This window comes from Rhinoraja longicauda, chromosome 6, assembly GCF_053455715.1.
Source record: "Rhinoraja longicauda isolate Sanriku21f chromosome 6, sRhiLon1.1, whole genome shotgun sequence".
NCBI lineage: Eukaryota > Metazoa > Chordata > Chondrichthyes > Rajiformes > Arhynchobatidae > Rhinoraja > Rhinoraja longicauda.
In genome coordinates, this window is record NC_135958.1 from 80,092,756 (window position 1) to 80,112,794 (window position 20,039).

At 45.2% G+C, this 20,039-nt stretch overlaps 1 protein-coding gene across 1 annotated transcript in view; it reads left to right on the plus strand.

The window, feature by feature from the left end:
- Positions 1-20,039, plus strand: part of LOC144594652 (serine/threonine-protein kinase/endoribonuclease IRE1-like) — a 66,867-nt gene that overhangs the window by 26,403 nt on the left and 20,425 nt on the right. The window contains exons 3-11 of the mRNA XM_078401449.1: positions 1,458-1,491; positions 4,256-4,328; positions 5,200-5,272; positions 9,008-9,130; positions 15,439-15,540; positions 16,366-16,627; positions 17,277-17,355; positions 18,908-19,067; positions 19,829-19,947. Coding sequence (XP_078257575.1) covers positions 1,458-1,491; positions 4,256-4,328; positions 5,200-5,272; positions 9,008-9,130; positions 15,439-15,540; positions 16,366-16,627; positions 17,277-17,355; positions 18,908-19,067; positions 19,829-19,947 — 1,025 coding nt within the window. The remainder of the gene's footprint in view (positions 1-1,457; positions 1,492-4,255; positions 4,329-5,199; positions 5,273-9,007; positions 9,131-15,438; positions 15,541-16,365; positions 16,628-17,276; positions 17,356-18,907; positions 19,068-19,828; positions 19,948-20,039) is intronic.

Consider the following 20,039-nt stretch of genomic DNA (forward strand, 5'->3'; position numbering starts at 1 on the left):
GGTGTGTGTGGGGGGCTTGTAGTATAACTGGTTTACAGAGAGTCTAGGCATATGATCTAATGGTAAATGGATGTGCAGAGCAGTGCTGGCAGAAGAGTTAAATATGCTTAAATCCTTGAAGTAGTACATTCAACCAGAATGTAGCTTGTGTTTCAGTCGATATTAGACATACTATATTTAAGCCAGAATTGTGCTGTTTCAAGTGACAATTCAATGTATTTAACAATCCCAGTGTAGATAGAAACAAAAACAAGCCTAGTACACACATAGGTTAATAACTTTCCAACTATTCACTAAAGTTCAGTCCTCTTCCCACTTCAGATTGATGGTATCAATCTTCTGTGATCCAATGGAGTGTCTCGATTATATCCAAACAAGGCTTGCTGTTGAGTTCTTGGTGTTCCACATCCAAACTATTATATCCTAAATAAGCTTTTGATAGTACATACTCGTGGTGGTATATCATGTATTGTTCCAATGGTTGCGATGATATCTTAGTTATTACTGCATAACTTCTTTGTTATAATAATTCTGAATTTTTTCATTAATCATTGAAGTAAAACAATTGTGTTTCATTATCTCTTTTAATTATGCTCTGATCAACTTTCTCCACTTTGAGAAAATCAATGTCTTGTGTGCCTCTTTTTACCCACTTTCTCCCCCCCCCCCCCCCCCCCAAACCTGACCGTGGCCCTGGGCAACATTTATTATGCCTGTGTAGATGTAGCCATAAAAGGTGAAATGTCTGTATCTGTACGAGTAATGTTCAAAGAATTTATAGCAGTTAAACCTGCCTTGGCTGAGAGAAAAATGATGTACATGTTAACCACAATAATACTGTGATGAATCAATAATTGGGGGTTAGTAAGGGGACAGAATTCTGGCTGGGAAGCACGTGGAATTTTAGTGGGATCCTCCGCTTCCAGCTGAACTGCCAAAAGGCTTGGTCATGTATCGTGTTTCTTGCTGATAATGCAGCTATCCTGATGCAGGTTTTGAACCTTAAACGTGACCTGCATGTAAAGATGCTATAAAAATTAACCAAACAGGCTCACATGTCTTGTTACACTGATGGCATACATGTACTATATTCTTGAGTATTTTTTACTATATTTTTTGTCTCTCTAAATTTGTCCCTGTTTGCTGTCTTGTACTCGTATATTCAGTGTGAAGAGTCTGAAGAAGGGTCTTGACCCGAAAGGTCACCGATTCCTTCTCTCCAGAGATGCCGCCTGTCCTGCTGTTACTCCAGCATTTTGTGTCTAAGTTATTCAGAGTGAGACCCTAGTTTGGGGAAGGGATCTGAGGCTTTGTAACTTCTATGATTTAAAAAAGAAAGTACCTGCTTCAAGACCAGGAATGTTGGAGATTCTAAGTTGTTTAATTTTGATTTGCCTGTTTCTCTGTTGTAACAGCATGAGACTTTAAGCATGCTCACCGTTCTTTGTTCTTTGCAGATCCTGTGCTTCAAGTGCCTATGCATCTAACTGAGTAAGTTTCTGGTGTTATCTGTTCACGTGTAATATACAGTGTGAGATATGCAAAGGCTTTTGGGCTGGAATTCTGAGTCATTGCTCTCCCATTTCTTGATGCACCATGATGAAGATTACTGTCGCTTCACAAATGGCTCTAAGTTTTGGATTCTGGTCTTGCATTTGTTGCTTTTTCAAGTCATAAAGTCACACCGTGCTGAAACAGTCCCTTGAGTCCACCATGGCCATACTGATCTCACGTGCAAGCACTTGGTTCATGGCCCATATTCCTTTGATTTCAAGTGTTTCTCCACTTGCGTAAATGCTGAGACTTGCACCGGGTGGAGCTGCCTCCTCACAACACTAGACACACGGGATTGATTCTGACCTCGGGTGCTGTCTGTGCGTGGGGTTTGCACGTTGTTCCTGTGACCGTGTGGCTTTCCTCCAGGTTGGTTTGTACGTTTGTAGGTTAATCGACCTCTGTAAATTGCCCCGAGTGTGTAGAGTGGGTGCAAAAGTGGGATTTCATAGAACTAGTGTGAAGGGATGATCAATGGTTGGTGTGGATTCAATGGGCTGAAGGGCCTGTTTCCGTGCTCCATCTTTTAGTCTTTCAGTTCATCTCCTCTGCACCCTCTCTGGTGCAAACTACATATCGTATATCAAGATATTCCTGCTCGTATACTCTGTCTGCACATAAGTTACCTTCGCCATCCTGTCTATCTGTGTTGCTAACTTCAATGATCGTTGGATTGGTGCACCAATTTCCCTTTGTTCTCAATACTCTCTTAGTCACTGCCATTCGTTGTGTATGTCCTACTTTTATTAGATTCCTCCATCATCTCATGCTTATCTATCTGCCATTTCTTCTGCCCTCTTTACATTGATCAACATCATTCTATAACCTAAGACTACTCTCTTCACGATCAGCAGCACCACAAGTTCATGTCATTTATAAACTTGCTAGTCATATCTCAGTCGTCTACTGTTGCCTCCACCATTTTCTCTGCTCTGCTTCTCAAACATTTAATTACTACCACCCAAAATAATTCCACCAGATGCAGCCTCTTTCTTTATTCTTCTCTGTTCTTCTCTGAAATTATTCCCCATCGGTACTTTATATTTTTGTGATGTGACTGTGAGCTCAATGATAACCCTGAGAGGTTGATGAGAGGCCTCCTGTTTTTCCACTGCAATTTTCAGAAGTTCAGATATACTTGGGTAGTTTTCAAGACCACTTCAGAGGATAACCAAGATTATACAGTGTGTTTTTTAAACTGAAGGCACTAACGACAATGATTTCTTGATTCCATCCCTAAAGAACTTCAGAAAGACAATTTTACAAAGTTCTGATAGTTTAATGTTTCCATTTTCTGGATTATAGTCTAATAAGATGACAACTTTGCTACCCACTATTTTATTAAATCACATCCCATAAAGTCAAATCTAACCGAACTCCTTTAGAGTTGTTTTAATGCTCCTTGTGGCCTGTGTTCTTTACCATGCAAATTCTTGACAGCGATGTTCCATTGACGTGATATTTGCAAGTCGTCCACTTATCCATGACATGCTTCAAGAAATTTCGCCATCGCTGCTATTGGATTTTCATTGAGCACAATGAACACAGGCAACGTGTTTTTAAACATAAAATCAGCTAAATGCACAATCTAACAAAATGTTTTAATCCTGACCAATGCTCTTGAGAAATTTGCCGGTCAAGTGCATGTACAGAGTTTCTACAGCACACCACACCAGTGCCAGAGCATGGGGCGTATAATAAGTTGGCTGGGCCAAGGTTTCAGTGGCCTCCAGTTGCCTTTAGTATTTTGGAGTATCGCCATCTAGATTTGCTTGGATTACTTGTGACAAGTTTGGAGCTTTGTACGCCACAGAGATTTGATTTAATTCTAAGCTATTAAATGCATAATAACGTGTACTGCCTTGTTGTTTTCAAATTGTCCATTGAAGCAGGATCCCCACATGCCCGGGCAGCACGGGCAGACTTACTTACCTGTTGCTTACGGCAAACTCCTGCTTATGAAAAGTTGTGTCTCCCATGTTACTGTATCACAGTATTGTTTGAGCTATTGTGGCTCCTTCACATTTACTAAGTATTGAGGTATTGCCGTTCTTTAGCTGCAATTAGTCTCTCCCTCACAACTGCATTCCGTAAGGTTGGCTGTACGTTTACATTATTTGGACTGTACTCAACAGTTAAATCACCCGGTCAAGAGAGTCAAGAGTGTTTAATTGTCATATATACCGGCAATGGAACAGTGAAATTCTTACTTGCAGCAACTTAACAGGCCCTTAAACACAATACATGCAGGTAATATATATTAATAAAAAAATCAATAAACTAATAATCTTAATACTAATGCAAAGCTTAAGTACAAACAAAGACAGTCCATGGAAATTCATAGTTACAGAGGTTAGTGTTTTGCATTGTTCAAGAGCCTGCTGGAGGTGAGGAGAGCTATTCTTGAACCTGGTGGTCATGGTTTTCAGGCTCTTGTGGCAAGAGTGAAATGAGAGCGTGGCCAAGGTGGTATGGGGCTTTGGTGAAGCTGGCTGCCTTTTTGAGGCAGCGTCTCCTACAGATCCCTTGGATGGTGGGGTGGTTTGTGCCCATGTTGGACCGGGCAGTGTCCACCACTCTTGTGTGATCGCCTTCGTTCCAGGGCATCCTGGGAAATGCCAAGCCAGTCAGTCGAAGGTGGTTCTTCAATATTCTCCATACCTTGGAATGCTAATAACAGTTGTTTGTTTGCCTTGTGTAGACCGGCATTTCTTCCCGATCCTAATGATGGCAGCCTCTACACACTGGGAGGGAAAAACAATGAAGGGCTAACTGTAAGTTCATGCTTTCATCACCCTCCCTAATTTTGTGTGTCCCTCTACAAATATGTTTAAAAAGGATGTTGTATTATACTTTGAATCTCAATAAACTATTTACCGTTTTTTATTTGTTATGAGCTTTTCATCAGCTTTGTACGTGGCAAAGTGGGTGATGTTAATGCTGGAAAATAGGACACTTTTTGTTTGACGTTTCCAGTATTGTTAGATATTGTGAGATATGCTGTGAGATATTACTGGCAATAAGAAAGGCTGTTTCTCAAATTCATCAGAAAACAAAGTGCTGGAGTAACTCAACGGGTCAGGCAGCATTTCTGGAAGACGTGGATAGGTAGCTTTTTAGATTGAGACCACTCTTCAGACTCTGCAGGAGTTGTTCCAGCACTTTGCGTTTATTTAGAGATACAGCGCAGAAACAAGTCCTTCGGCCCACCGAGTCACGGGTACAAACTCAGATAGCGCCCGTAGTCAGGATCAAACCCAGGTCGCTGGCACTGTGAGGCTGCAGCCCCACCCACTGCACCACTGTGCCACCACTGCATGCAAGATTCCAGCATCTGCAGTTCCTTGTGCTGACTACTCAGCTCATTAACTGTTAATAATGGTCTGAGATCTCTACTTTCTGTGAGGTGATGCAGGGGGATAGAATGTTCCATCATGAACAAGTGAGGTGCGTTCTACTGGGGTTCAGCGATACATTTCCAGGACTGGGGCGTAACCATTACATTTTAGATAGAGCGTGCCCTTCTGCCTGGTTTCACTGCAAGTTGTTATTTCTAAGAAGCACTTCCTGCTGTTCTATCAATGTAGAATTCATGATATATTTAGTTTTTGCATCTGTACTGAAACTATCTGTTCTCTTTCACAGAAGCTCCCGTTCACGATTCCTGAATTGGTTCAGGCATCACCGTGCCGAAGTTCTGACGGTATATTGTACATGGGTGAGTAAGCTGCCCCTTGCAAACTACACTTCTACCTATTCATTTTAGTTTTGAAAGTAATTGTCCTTATCTGTAGTGTCCTTAATTAAAACCTCTGGCTCTGTCGAATAGAAAGAAGAATTTTCATTGTGAAATGCTCCAACAATCTTTATGTTGCTGGAGGGATCCAGTATGTTCCTTAGCAAATGCAGATGAATTACATTCAAATGTACTTCAATTTGAAGTTTATGCTCTGTGTTGTGTGTGAGTAAAGTACATAGTAGAATCACAGAGTCATACAGAGTGGAAACAGGCCCATTGACCCAACTTGCCCACACTGACCGACATGGCCCATCTACGCTAGTCCACACTGACCGTCTGGCCCATATCCCTCTAAAACTGTCCGAACCACGTACCTGTCTAAATGTTTCGTAAACGTTGCGTTTAATGATTGTGCACTTTAATGTGCGGCAACACGTGTGATTGTCCTAGCGATAAGATTCTTTGCTCAGTTGGGAAAGTGTAAAAATATACTGCTAGGATAAGGACTAATACTTGGAAGTATACTTGTGCTTTTAGGATGTATAGTGGTATTTGAGAGTGAGGAGAGGACATTTGTGATTGGTGAGAAACAGCAGGTTTGGGGTTTTGAAGATGGAAAGGACAACACAGTGATGGTGCCGGTACAGTCTGCCGCACATCACCATCACTGGTGCCCTGTGCTGGATGGCTCTGAACTGACAATGAGAAGTCGCCATTATTTTGTCTGTGCACAGGAGAGGCTGGAAACTCAAGGAGCTACAGGTGCTGGAATCCTGAGCAAAGCATAAAGTGCTGGAGGAACTCGGCAAGTCAGGCAGCATCTGAGGGAATGGACAGGCAGAGTTTTGTGTCTGAAGAAGAGTCCTGACCCAAAATGCTGCCTGTCCATTCCCTCTACAAATGCTGCCTAACCTGCTGAGTTCCTTCAGCACTTTGTTCTACGCCAAGGGACTGGTGGAATACCAAGGTTAAACGCAAGGAAGGAATTCCTTTCCTTCAGATTGTGCCGTACGGTATTTGGGAGGGATAAGATACTTGGTTTTATCAGTGAGTTGAACACTATTCCCAAAGAATGCTTGCAGGTGTACGAGCTAACATTTCCAGTACATAACGGGAGTTGGCTTTAGCCTGGTTGCCTCAGTCAGTCATCATGAGGTTAACTCAGTATCTGACTTTCAAACCCTTTTATTCTGGCCGCGCTGTATTTATAGAAAGTTCTTGGCAAGAGAAGGTTTGGATAACGTCTGTTAAACAGTCAATCATCTGATTAGACCAGGTACAATGAGTTCTTTATTTCTGGACTAATTTAAAGTGGTTTACAGATCTTGAGATTGTTTAAAACCAGACCAGAGTACTGGAGGCACAGCTGCAGTCAGCCTCGATAGTGGCGGTTTTGATGAGCAAATAGGATAGTGAGAAATGTCTTATTTTTAACGGAGTTATTTATAGAACAGTACTGTTTTCGTAAGACTCGTTCACAGTGCCCGCTAATCTTGCTGATTTACCTGAAATTGCAAAAATGGAAGGATTAGTAGAATCTTTACAAATCCCGCTCCAGCACCCAAGGCCACTGTTTGGCAAATCTTCTCATTTTGGGTTAATCCCACATTCCAGCTCATAATCCTGCTCTTCAAGGGCCATCACACCTTTAAAAGCCTCCCACTTGCCAGCTGTCCCTTTACCTGCAAACAATGTCACTCAAATGACCTCTGCAAGATCCTGCCTAACGCTTCCAAAATTGGCCTCGCCCTAATGTAGGATCTTAACTTGTACACCAGTCCAATTCTTCTCCATTTGGTGGTGCGTTGGTAGATATTGCTGCCTTACAGCGCCAGCTCCATCTCAACGATCTTCGGTTTCCTCCCACACTCCACTGATGTACAGGTTGGTAGGTGAATTGGCTTGGTATAATTGTAAATTGTCCCTAGTGTGTGTAGGATAGTGTTAATGTGCTGGGATCGCTGGTCGGCGCGGACCCAGTGGGCTGAAGGGCCTGTTTCTGCGCTGTACCTCTAAATTAAACTAATTTGAAACTAATAGAATTATAGCCTCCGGCCCTGAACTGCTCCCCCGCTGTTTGCAGCACTAGTCCTACCTTGTTCCCTCAGGAGGTCCAGTGTTACACCCTCTCCAATGGCACCCACTGTACGTTGATTATGGAATCTTTCTTGGGCACATTTAACACAGCCAAGCCTCCCCGAGTAGCAAATCTCCCTCCTAAAACTAATAGCATCAGGAGCCACACTGCAGTCACTTGCCCTACCTCGATGACCTTACTCAGATGGGACCTGGCTGGGGTGCGTGTATGCTGTAGAGTGACCGTAGAGAGTGCCACTGTTGCCAACTCTAGTGACTAACCTCTCGTGCTGTCTGAGTGGAGCTACCCATTTCCTATGACCACGTGGGTTTGCCCGAGGTGTTCCGGTTTCCCCCCACATCTTGAACACCTGTGGATCGTTAGGTTGATTAGTTATAGCGAGTTGCTTTAGAGAGATGTGGAAACAGTCCCTTCGGCCCACCAGGTGCATGCCGACCATCGATCACCCATTCGCACTGGTTCTATATGATCTCACTTTTGCATCATATCTGTGCACTAGGGGCAACTTACAGAGGGTAATTAACCTACAAACCGCACGTCTTTGGTAGGTGGGAGGAAACCCACGCAGTCACAGGGAGAACGTGCAAACTCAGCAGCCAGGGTCAGGATGGAAGCAGGGTCTGTGGCATTGAGAGACAACAGCTCTACCTGCTGCGCCACTGTGCCGCACTTGGCTCTGATTATAAGTGGGTGTTAATGGGAAACTGTGGGAGACAGAGTCGCAAAGAAATTGGGGAATGGGGATGCACTGAAAGGTAGCATGGGCTTGACTACTCCAAATGGCCTCCTCCATTGTCAGGAGTGTATGAAAAGGCATTGGTGTATCAATGCTCCACCCACATTGTCATTGCTGACTGCGTCTGCAAATAACTCCATTTGTTGGTCAAGAAAACTTCCAAAACAAATTGATGCTGACTGTTCTTGATTTATCATCCCCCTATAAATACTGATTTATGCAGTCCTTCAAGATGTTTTACAAACATTTCCCAGTGGTAATGTTAGACCAACTCCCCCGCCATTACTCAGCCCATCCCCTTCTCCCATTTTAAACAAGATTTCACAACCGTGGGGCAGTATGGTAGGTTGCGGTTGGTGAGCTACTGCCAGGGACCTGGGTTTGAACAGAGCTTGTACGTTCTCCCCGTGACCTGCACGGGTTTTCTCCAGGTTCTCCGGTTTCCTCCCACACTCCAAAGATGTACACATTTGTAGTTTAGTAATTAGTTTGGTAAAATTTGTATAATTGTCTCGTGTGTGTGTGTAGGGTAGTGTTAGTGTACGGGGATCGCTAGTCAGCATCGACCCGTGGGCTGAAAGCCTTGTTTCCACACTATATCTCTAAACTAAAACTAAATCAGCAACCCCTCTGACACCATGTCTATACCCAGAGATTATGGAAGCATTATATTCAGAGTCTGCACTGTTTCCTCAACTGCGGGAGTTGAGCGTTTGCAATGTATTTCATCTGTACTGATTAGATGCTTCTACGTGAGTTTGGAGTTTGCTTGAGTTTGGTGTAGCAAAGATGTTTGCTGTGGCTCGTGAAGAGGCTGTTGGTAATTTCTGAAGAAACTCTTAACAATTTATTAAGATCCTGTTTCAATGTGTGTCCTCAGGAAAGAAGCAGGACATCTGGTACGTTGTGGACCCGATGACTGGTGTAAAGCAGCAGACTTTAACAGCATCTTTTGCAGAGAGCATGTGTCCATCAACACCTCTGCTGTACCTCGGACGCACAGGTAAAACACCGCAGGTATTTTTCTTTGTAAATGCGCTCTGAAGAGCAGTGGCCATCTCGGGCGGCACAGTGGAGCAGGGGGTAGAGTCGCTGCCTTACAGCGCCAGAGACCCAGATTCCATCCTGACTACAGGCGCTCTCTGTATGAAGTGTGTACGTTCTCCCTGTGACTGTGTGGGTTTTCTCCGGGTGCTCCGGTCTCCTCCCACACTCCAAAGACATACAGGTCTGTAGGTTAATTGGCTTCTGTAAATTGTCCCTTATGTGTAGGTGTAAATTGTCCCTTATGTGTAGGATAGAGCTAGTGTATGGGGATCACTGGTCAGCACGGACACAGTGGGCCGAAGGGCCTGTTTCCAAGCTGTATCTCTAAAGTGTAAAGTAAAGGTGAAACGAAACTGATGTCATTCTTCACATCTCTGCTGTTTTATACGTGCAAAAATCTAGGATGTATTAAAAAAGTGCTCAAATTCAGTTTCCATTAAATAGGTTTGTTTCATTATTTGTCGTATCCATATTTGGAATGAAATGATTTGGTTGAATTAAATTCTACAATGTTCCCATTGGTTCACTGGGCTGAAGCTGTGTGAGTGGCTACGTGTCTGATAAGCCATGCCTGTCAGCTTGAGCCAAATCATTTATTTCCATTGGATCAATCACAAGATATTGGATTATTGTTATGTGTATTGTGAAACAGTGAAAAACGTAGTTTTGCGTGCTATCCAGACAAATCAAACTATAAATGAGTAGAATCGAACCAGACCCTATTACAACAGAGACACGAGGAACAGCAGATGCTTGTTGGCAAAAGACAAAGTGCTGGAGGACCTCAGCGGGTCAGGCAGTATCTGTGGAGGGAAGTGGACAGATGGTGTTTCGGGTCGGGACCAGTTCTGGGACAGGTGGGACCAGTACAAACAGGACGGTCTGCACCTGAGCTGGAATGGAACCAATGTCCTAGGGGGAGTGTTTGCTAGTGGTGTCGGGGAGGATTTAAACTAATGTGGCAGGGGGATGGGAGCAGGAGCAGAGAGACAGAGGGGTGTAAAATGAGGGTAGAAGCAACAGGTAGCAAGGTGAAAAGTAAAAGTGGCAGGCAGACAAATCCAGGGCAAAAATCAAAAAGGGCCACTTTTCAACATAATTGTATAAGGGGTAAGAGAGTTGTAAAAACAAGCCTGAATGCTTTGTGTCTCAATGCAAGGAGTATACGTAATAAGGTGGATGAATTAAATGTGGAGATAGTTATTAATGATTATGATATAGTTTGGATTACGGAGACATGGCTCCAGGGTGACCAAGGCTGGGAGCTCAACATCCAGGGATATTCTATATTCAGGCGGGATAGACAGAAAGGAAAAGGAGGTGGGGTAGTGTTACTGGTTAGAGAGGAGATTAAAGCAGTGGAAAGGAAGGACATTAGCTTGGAGGAAGTCGAATCGATATGGGTAGAGCTACGAAACACTAAGGGGCAGAAAACGCTAGTGGGAGTTGTGTACAGGCCACCTAACAGCAGTAGTGAGGTTGGGGATGGCATCAAGCAGGAAATTAGAAATGTGTGCACTAAAGGTGCAGCAGTTATAATGGGTGACTTCAATCTACATATAGATTGGGTGAACCAAACTGGCAGGGGTGCTGAGGAGGAGGATTTCTTGGAATGTTTGAGAGATGGTTTTCTAAACCAACATGTCGAGGAACCAACGAGAGAACATGCCATTCTAGACTGGGTATTGAGTAATGAGGAAGGGTTAGTTAGCAGTCTTGTTGTGCGAGGCCCCTTGGGCAAGAGTGATCATAATATGGTAGAGTTCTTCATTAGGATGGAGAGTGACAAAGTCAATACAGAAACAAGTGTTCTGAACTTAAAGAAAGGGAACTTTGAGGGTATGAGGCGTGAATTGTCCAAGATAGACTGGCGATTGATGCTGAAAGGGTTGACGGTGGACATGCAATGGAAGGCATTTAAAGGTCGCATGGATGAACTACAACAGTGTTCATCCCAGTTTGGCAAAAGAACAAACCAGGAAAGGTAGTGCATCCGTGGTTAACAAGGGAAATCAAGGATAGTATTAAAACAAAAGATGAAGCATACAGATTAGCCAGAAAAAGTAGCATACCAGAGGACTGGGAGAAATTCAGAGTCCAACAGAGGAGGACAAAGGGCTTAATTAGGAAAGGGAAAATAGATTATGAGGGAAAACTGGCAAGGAACATAAAAACTGACTGCAAAAGCTTTTATAGATATGTCAAGAGAAAAAGATTAGTTAAGACAAATGTAGGTCCCTTGCAGTCGGAAACAGGTGAATTGATCATAGGGAACAAGGAGATGGCAGACCAATTGAACAAATACTTTGGTTCTGTCTTCACTAAGGAAGACATAAACCGTCTGCCGGAAATAGCGGGGGACCGGGGGTCTAAAGAGATGGAGGAACTGAGGGAAATCCAGGTTAGTCGGGAAGTGGTGTTAGGTAAATTAAATGGATTAAAGGCAGATAAATCCCCAGGGCCAGATAGGCTGCATCCCAGAGTGCTTAAGGAAGTAGCCTCAGAAATAGTGGATGCATTAGTGATAATTTTTCAAAACTCTTTAGATTCTGGAGTAGTTCCTGAGGACTGGAGGGTAGCTAATGTGACCCCACTTTTTAAAAAGGGAGGGAGAGAGAAAACGGGGAATTATAGACCAGTTAGCCTAACATCGGTAGTGGGGAAAATGCTAGAGTCAGTTATTAAAGATGTGATAGCATCACATTTGGAAAGTGGTGAAATCATCGGACAAAGTCAGCATGGATTTACCAAAGGCAAATCATGTCTGACGAATCTTATAGAATTTTTCGAGGATGTAACTAGTAGAGTGGATAAGGGAGAACCAGTCGATGTGTTATATCTGGACTTTCAGAAGGCCTTCGACAAGATCCCACATAGGAGATTGGTTTACAAACTTAAAGTACACGGTATTGAGGGTTCAGTGTTGAGGTGGATAGAAAATTGGTTGGCGGACAGGAAGCAAAGAGTAGGAATAAACGGGTCCTTTTCGGAATGGCAGGCAGTGACTAGTGGGGTACCGCAAGGCTCAGTGCTGGGACCCCAGTTATTTACAGTGTATATTAATGATTTGGACGAGGGAATTGAATGCAACATCTCTAAGTTTGCGGATGACACGAAGCTGGGTGGCAGTGTTAGCTGCGAGGAGGATGCTAGGAGGCTGCAGAGTGACTTGGATAGATTAGGCGAGTGGGCAAATGCATGGCAGATGCAATATAATGTGGATAAATGTGAGGTTATCCACTTTGGCGGCAAGAACAGGAAAGCAGAGTATTACCTGAATGGTGACCGATTGGGAGAAGGGGAGATGCAACGTGACCTGGGTGTCATGGTGCACCAGTCATTGAAAGCAAGCATGCAGGTGCAGCAGGCAGTGAAGAAAGCGAATGGTATGTTGGCATTCATAGCAAGAGGATTTGAGTTTAGGAGCAGGGAGGTTCTGCTGCAGTTGTACAGGGCCTTGGTGAGACCGCACCTGGAGTATTGTGTGCAGTTTTGGTCTCCTAACCTGAGGAAATACGTTCTTGCCTTAGAGGGAGTACAGAGAAGGTTCACCAGATTGATCCCTGGGATGGCGGGACTTTCATATGAGGAAAGACTGGATAGACTGGGCTTGTACTCGCTGGAATTTAGAAGACTGAGGGGGGATCTTATAGAAACATATAAAATTCTTAAGGGGTTGGAGAGGCTAGATGCGGGAAGATTGTTCCCGATGTTGGGGGAGTCCAGAACCAGGGGTCACAGCTTAAGGATAAGGGAGAAGGCTTTTAGGACCGAGATGAGAAAACATTTCTTCACAGAGAGAGTGGTGAGTCTGTGGAATTCTCTGCCACAGAAGGTAGTTGAGGCCAGTTCATTGGCTATATTTAAGAGGGAGTTGGATGTGGCCCTTTTTGCTAAAGGGATCAGGGGGTATGGAGAGAAGGCAGGTACAGGCTACTGAGCTGGATGATCAGCCATGATCATATTGAATGGCGGTGCAGGCTCGAAGGGCCGAATGGCCTACTCCTGCACCTAGTTTCTATGGGACCCTTTGTCAGACTGATTGAGTAGAGGGGGGAAGAGGTGGGGCAAGGGCTATTGAGTGATTGGTGGATTCAGGTGAGATGGGGTTGATAGACAGATTAGTTTAGTTAGAGATACAGCGCGGAAACTGGCCATTCGGCCCACCAAGTCCGCACCGACCAGTGATCCCCTTGCACTAACACTATCCTACACACACTAGGGACACTTTACATTTATACCACGCCAATTAACCTACAAACTTGCACGTCTTTGGAGTGTGGGCGGAAACCGGAGCTTCCCGGAGAAAACCCACGCAGGTCACGGGGAGAAAGTACAAACTCCGTACGGACAGTCCCCTTAGTCAGGATTGAACCTGGGTCTCTGGTGCTGTAAGGCAGCATCTCTACTACTGTGTCACCGTCCTGCCACTGTGCCTAACAAGGTGGACCGGGAGGTACTTCCCTCTCGGGGATAAGGTGGACCGGGAGGTACTGCCCTCTCGGGGATAAGGTGGACCGGGTGGTACTGCCCTCTCGGGGATAAGGTGGACCGGGAGGTACTGCCCTCTCGGGGAGGCTGGGGCTGCCGCTTGCACCCACTATATTGTGTGTTTTATTCAACTTTTTAAATGTTTATTATATTATCTTTTGAGTACTGTGTTTACAAACCTGTTGTGCTGCTGTAAATAAGAACTTCATTGTTCCATTGTGGTCCACTGAAGAAGGGTCTCGACCCGAAACGTCACCCATTCCTTCTCTCCAGAGATGCTGCCTGACCCTCTGAGTTACTCCACCATTTTGTATCTACTTTCGATTTAAACCGGCATCTGCAGTTTTCAGTCCTACTCATTTTTCACGTGTTCTGATGCAACATGAGGATTTCTTTTGGTCCATTTGTGTTTCAACTGAGTGACTGGGGCTCCCTCTGGTGGCTGCTCGCGTTTCTGCAACTGCTGAGCCAACTGAACATGGTTGTCAGATAGGGGGACTAATTGGCAGCTTGAGGGAGGGGGAAAGCTGGTTTATTATTTCTTTTGTTGCTGGGAAAAGCCTTTGTCAGGGTGGATTCCAGATGTGAGGCGACTGGGAAACCAAAGACCCACTGTGGAAGAAGGATGGATTTGCTGGGAATGGAGGGAAATGGATCGCGTGTAGTTTAGAGATACGGCATAGAAACAGGACCTTTTGGCCCACTGAGTCCACGCCAACCATTGATCACCCGTTCGCACTAGCTCGATGTTATCCCACTTTCCCATCCATTCCCTACGCTCTAGGGACAATTTATCGAGATCAGTTAACCTACAAACCCTTGCACCTTTGGAATGTGGGAAGAGACCGGAGCACCCAGAGGAAACCCACGTGGTCACACAGAGAACGTGCAAACTCCATGCAAACAGCACCCAAGGTCAGGATTGAACCCAGGACCTTGGCACTGTGAGTCAGCTGTACCACTGTGCTGCCTTTAGCAGAGGAGATTAGTTTATCTTTATATTATGTTCGGCACAGACATTGTGGGCCGAAGGGCCTGTTCCTGTGCTGTACTGTTCTATGTTGTAAGATACCAAAGCCTGAAGTTAAGTTTCACGTAGAGATGCCAGACAGACGATGGGACTAGTGGAACAGAGGTGGCAGTAATGAGTTTAGTTTATTGTCACGTGTACCGAGATACGGTGAAGAGCTTTTGTTGCGTGCTAACCAGTCAACAGTATTTGTCAGGGGAAAAGGAAAATTAGTTTGCCTTGGGAAGAAGTGTTATTTTTAATGTCATCAGGTGACACGGCAAAAAAAGTGAGATTGATAGCAGTCTGAGACACGAGGAACTGCAGATACTGGTTTACCATAAAAAACAAGCACAATGTGCTGGAGCAACTCAGCTGGTCAGGCAGCATCTGTGGGGGGCATGGGCAGGCGACAGTTGTGGTTGGGCCCTTCTTCAGTCTTTTGTATATCAGTCTCGTTCTGAAGAAGGGTCTCGACCTGAAACCTCACCCACTCCTTCTCTCCAGAGATGCTGCCTGTCCTGCTGAGTTACTCCTGCATTTTGTGTCTATCTTTGGTTTAAACCAGCACCTGCTTCCCACACAGTCTCATTCTGCAGATGAGTTTGAGCAAAGAATACAAACGTGTCAGTGAATGTAACCACTTCCTTTAATTATAATTTAATGTGCCCGAACCTCTAGCTTTGAGTGTTAGCAACTTGCCTATTGAGGTCAGTGCTCCCTTGATCCTTTGTTGCCACCTCACGCACACTTGTGTTTTGCAGAGTACACGATCACCATGTACGACACCAAGAACAGGGAACTGCACTGGAACGCCACCTACTTTGATTACTCGTCCACGCTGCCTGATGAAGACACTGAATACAGTGAGTGGGTTCAGTTGTGCAATTAATGGTCGACCATCTAGATCATTTTAAAAGGAGTTATGAATGGTGCCTTGACACTCAATTAAATGACATAAATTTGTCATTCAAGTTGGCAGTCCACTTGCTAACCACTTTAACTCCCATCCCATTCTCACACTGCCCTTTCTGTCCTGAGCCTCCTCCACTGCCAGAGTGTGGCCACACGCAAACTGGAGGAACAGGTTTCTGAACGGCCCTTCCATAAGCTAGGGTAGTGTATGAGTGGCACGGTGGCGCAGCAGTAGAGTTGCTGCCTTACAGTGCCAGAGACCCGGGTTCGATCCTGACAGCGGGTGCTGTCTGTACGGAGTTTGTACGTTCTCCCCGTGACGTGTGGGTTTTCGCTGGGATCTCCGGTTTCCTCCCACACTCCAAAGATGTACAGGTTTGTAGGCTAATTGGCTTGGTGTGATTGTAAATTGACCCTCGTGTGTGTAGGATAGTATTAATGTGCTGCAATTACTGGTTGGAGCGGTCTCTGTGGGCAGAAGGGCCTGTTTCCGTCCGCTCTGTATCTGTAAACAAACTAAACAGTCTATGTCCCAGTCAAACTGCACTGGATTACAACTCTTGAATTACCTCAAAACAAATTCCATTGGGTATATTTTACAATCACGTAGTTGTTGCTGCCCAGTTTGTGTTGGTTCATGAATGATTCTTTGAGAAATTGAACAAGAATTTGAGGGAAATGAACACTCAAAATAAGGTGTAAATTTAAGAGCAACTTGCATTGAGACCATTGATTGCAGCTTCTTGTACGGATAAAATCTATTCGCCATCTTTCAGAAATGCTGCACTTTGTATCAAATGGAGATGGGCTTGTGGTGACGGTGGACAACGAGTCGGGCGACGTTCTGTGGATCCAGAATTATGCCTCCCCCGTGGTGGCCGTGTACATCTGGCAGCGGGAGGGGCTGAGGAAAGTAATGCACACCAACGTCGGCATCGAAACACTTCGCTACCTCACCTTCATGTCGGGAGAGGTGGGACGCATCACCAAGTGGAAGTACCCTTTCCTGAAAGAGGCGGAAACCAAACAAAAGCTGATGTAAGTGCAACCGCGTGCGTTAGGAGACGGGTACGAGAAATGGTCACGTTTCCTTCAAAGTAGCGACGTAGACACGATGACGTGAATGATTCACTAGCACATTTAAATGGTGACAACTCAGACCCAGCCTCCATTTGTGCGATGTCTTCAGGGCAGCGTTATAGAACAGAAGCTGATGGGCTTACGAGGAAATATCAGTTGACTAAGGGTTTAGTCAAGGAGGAGGTTTTATGGAGCATCTTAAAGGAGCAAGTGAGGCACTCACCTTGACTATGGCCAGGAGTCAGTGTTGGAAGTGGGCTGATGGTTTGGCTGTTTCTAGGCTGTGGGCAGGTTACAGAGATGGGGAGGGTGGACACTGAAAACGCTTTCTTTAACTTGTCCATTCCTGGACTCTGCTTCCGGCCGTGACAGTATTCCTGGACTTGATGGGACGAATGGCCTAATTCTGCTCTGAGAACTTGTGAACTGATGAGTCGGTGGAGGAGGGGAAAGGAACTGGTTGACAGTTAGTGTGGAGGGAGCTGGGAGAGTGGAAAGGAAGGGGTGTGGGTGGTGGGAAGGTGTGTGCAGGTGTGTGCGGGTGTGCATGGTGGGAAGCTCTCTGATGGGCAGCTGACTTTCCATCCTTACTGTTACCTTTCCTCAGGCCCACTCTGTACGTGGGGAAATACTCCACCAGTTTGTACGCATCGTCCTCATTGGTCCATGAAGGAGTGGCTGTTGTGGTAGGAAATTGTACTTTCATTTTCCTTTGTACAGTTATATATCAAATAGTGCTTAAATCGGGCTTTATTTAAAATAACCATTATCTGATGGCATATGACTTGCATTATCCAATGTCTCTCTTCAGTGGATTCTTTTCACTAAACTGCTCTGTAAACATTATAACTGAGATAGTCTTGGATACTTGTGTAGGAAAATAACTGCGGATGCTGGTACAAATCGAAGATATCACAAAATGCTGGAGTAACCCAGCAGGTCAGGCAGCATCTCTGGAGAGATGCTGCCCGACCTGAGTTACTCCAGCATTTTGTGATACCTAGTCTTGGAACCTGAGTGAGAGAGTGTCACATTGTCAGTGTTTAGTTTAGAACAGGGATCTCCAAACTATAGCCCCGTGGGCCACATCCGGCCGGCCACGAGAGTTTATCGGGCCCGCGCTCCCGCTCTCACCCGCTGCTCCCTCTACCCGGACACTCCCCCCCCCCCCCCCCATATATTTGCAAACAAATAAATAATATTCAATTTTTAAAAAGAGCTTGAAATATTGGAATATATATATATACGGCAGGTATACAATTATTTGTAAAACATAAAAAATACAGTGACCACCACTGGGGGAGAGAGAGAGGAGAGAGAGAGAGAGTGGGCTAGAGGGGGGGGGGGGGGCTCTCTACTCCACTCTCTCTCTCTCTCTCTCCTCTCTCCCCCAGTGGTGGTCACTGTATTTTTAATGTTTTATAAATAATTGTATACCTGCCGTATATGTATATTCCAATATTTCAAGCTCTTTTTAAAAATTGAATATTATTTATTTGTTGCCATATAAACCTAATGTAAACAAACCAAATCTAACCTAACCTAGTTTAACCTTTCCTAATCTAATCGAACGTAACCTAGTCTAAACTTTTTTGAGTTCATTAAATTTATAAAACTCGCACTTCTTTATTTTTTCCTATGGCCCACAAAAATGTGCCAAATATATAATGTGGCCCTCATGCTGAAAGGTTTGGAGCCCCTGGTTTAGAGATACAGCACAAAAACAGGCCCTTGTGCCTATCCAGTTTGCACCGACAGCGATCCCCGCACACTAACATTATCCCACACACACTAAGGGCAATTTTTACAATTTTACCAAGCCAATTAACCTACAAACCTGCACGTCTTTGGAGTGCGGGAGGAAACTGGAGCTTCCTGGAGAAAACCCATGCGGTCACGGGGAGAACGTACAAACTCCATACAGACAGCACCCGTAGTCGGGATCGTACCCGGATCTCTGGCGCTATAAGGCAGCAACTCTAACGCTGCGCCACCGTGCTGCCCTGGAGGAGGTTGTTATGTACCTTTAGTGATTTAAGCAATGTGTTTTCACGCAACCACTTTTTAACTTAGCAAACCGGCCCATTTTGCAGGAGCAACAGACAAAACGTAGCAAGACGCACAGAGTTTGGATAAATGTTTGTCGAAAGTGCTCGGTTTCGTGGTATCTCTTAAAGGTGCAACTGTAGCAGACGGTGGCATATTTCTGCATGTCTAACACTGCCTCTGTTTTCACAGCCACGAGGCAGTGCCTTCCCACTACTTGAAGGCCCTAAAACAGAGCACGTTACAATCTCAGACCGTGGGGAATGTGACACCACTCCCAGCATCAACGTTAACTTCGCACCTGGTGTCAAAAACACAATCGACTATCTGAGGAACCAGTGGTTTCTGATCGGTAAGAATCGTTGTGAGCAGCAGGGGGCAGTGTGACCCGAGTCGCTCGGTGTTAACTCTGTGGGAAAGCCTGCTCTGAGCAATGGCTGGAGGACCCGGGAATGCAGTGGAGGGGCTGGAATATTAGTATTGGCAGGAGACGGCACAGCCGCACAGCCTCACAGCACCAGAGACCCGGGCTCAACCCTGACCTTGGGTGCTGTCTGTGTGGAGTTTGCACGTTCTCCTTGTGACTGCTTGGGTTTAATCCGGATGCTCCAGTTTCCTTTCACTCAAATCGAACCTTTGCTGTAATTTGGGTTTAGCCGTACTGATATTTGACCACGTGAATGGATCTGAGCGGCACGATGGCGTAGAAGTAGAGCTACTGCCTCACAGCGCCAGAGACCCAGGTTCGATCCTGACTACGGGAGCTGTCTGTACGGAGTTTGTACGTTCTCCCCGTGACCTGCGTGGGTTTTTCTCAGAGATCTTCGGTTTCCTCCCACACTCCAAAACACAAAAAACGTTTGCAGGTTAATTGGCTTGGTATAAATGTAAAATTGTTCTCAGTGTGTGCAGGGTGGTGTTAATGTGCTGGTGCGGACTTGGGCCTAAAGGCCTGGTTCCAGTCTGTATAACTGAACTAAACTAAACTTCAGGGCTCGCACTGCCGTGAGCGTCTTGGCCATGCTTTGTGCTGCACTGTGTGATGCTCACTGCCCTGCTCTGCCCCTCAGTCACTGGTGAGCTCAGCTTTAACAGCAGTCGCGTTATTTCCAGGTCACCATGAAATGCCACTGGCAGCCCACACCAAGATCCTCGACGACTTTCCTGAAAATGTGCAGAAAATTCCGGACAACATCATCGTCACCAGCCCGCAGAACGACCTGTTTGAAGATGTACGTATGTCTTAATAGTCATGAACTGTTTTCAAATGTACAAACGTGCTACATCGTAACAGGAAGAGCCTTTCAAGTGAAAATGTTCTTCG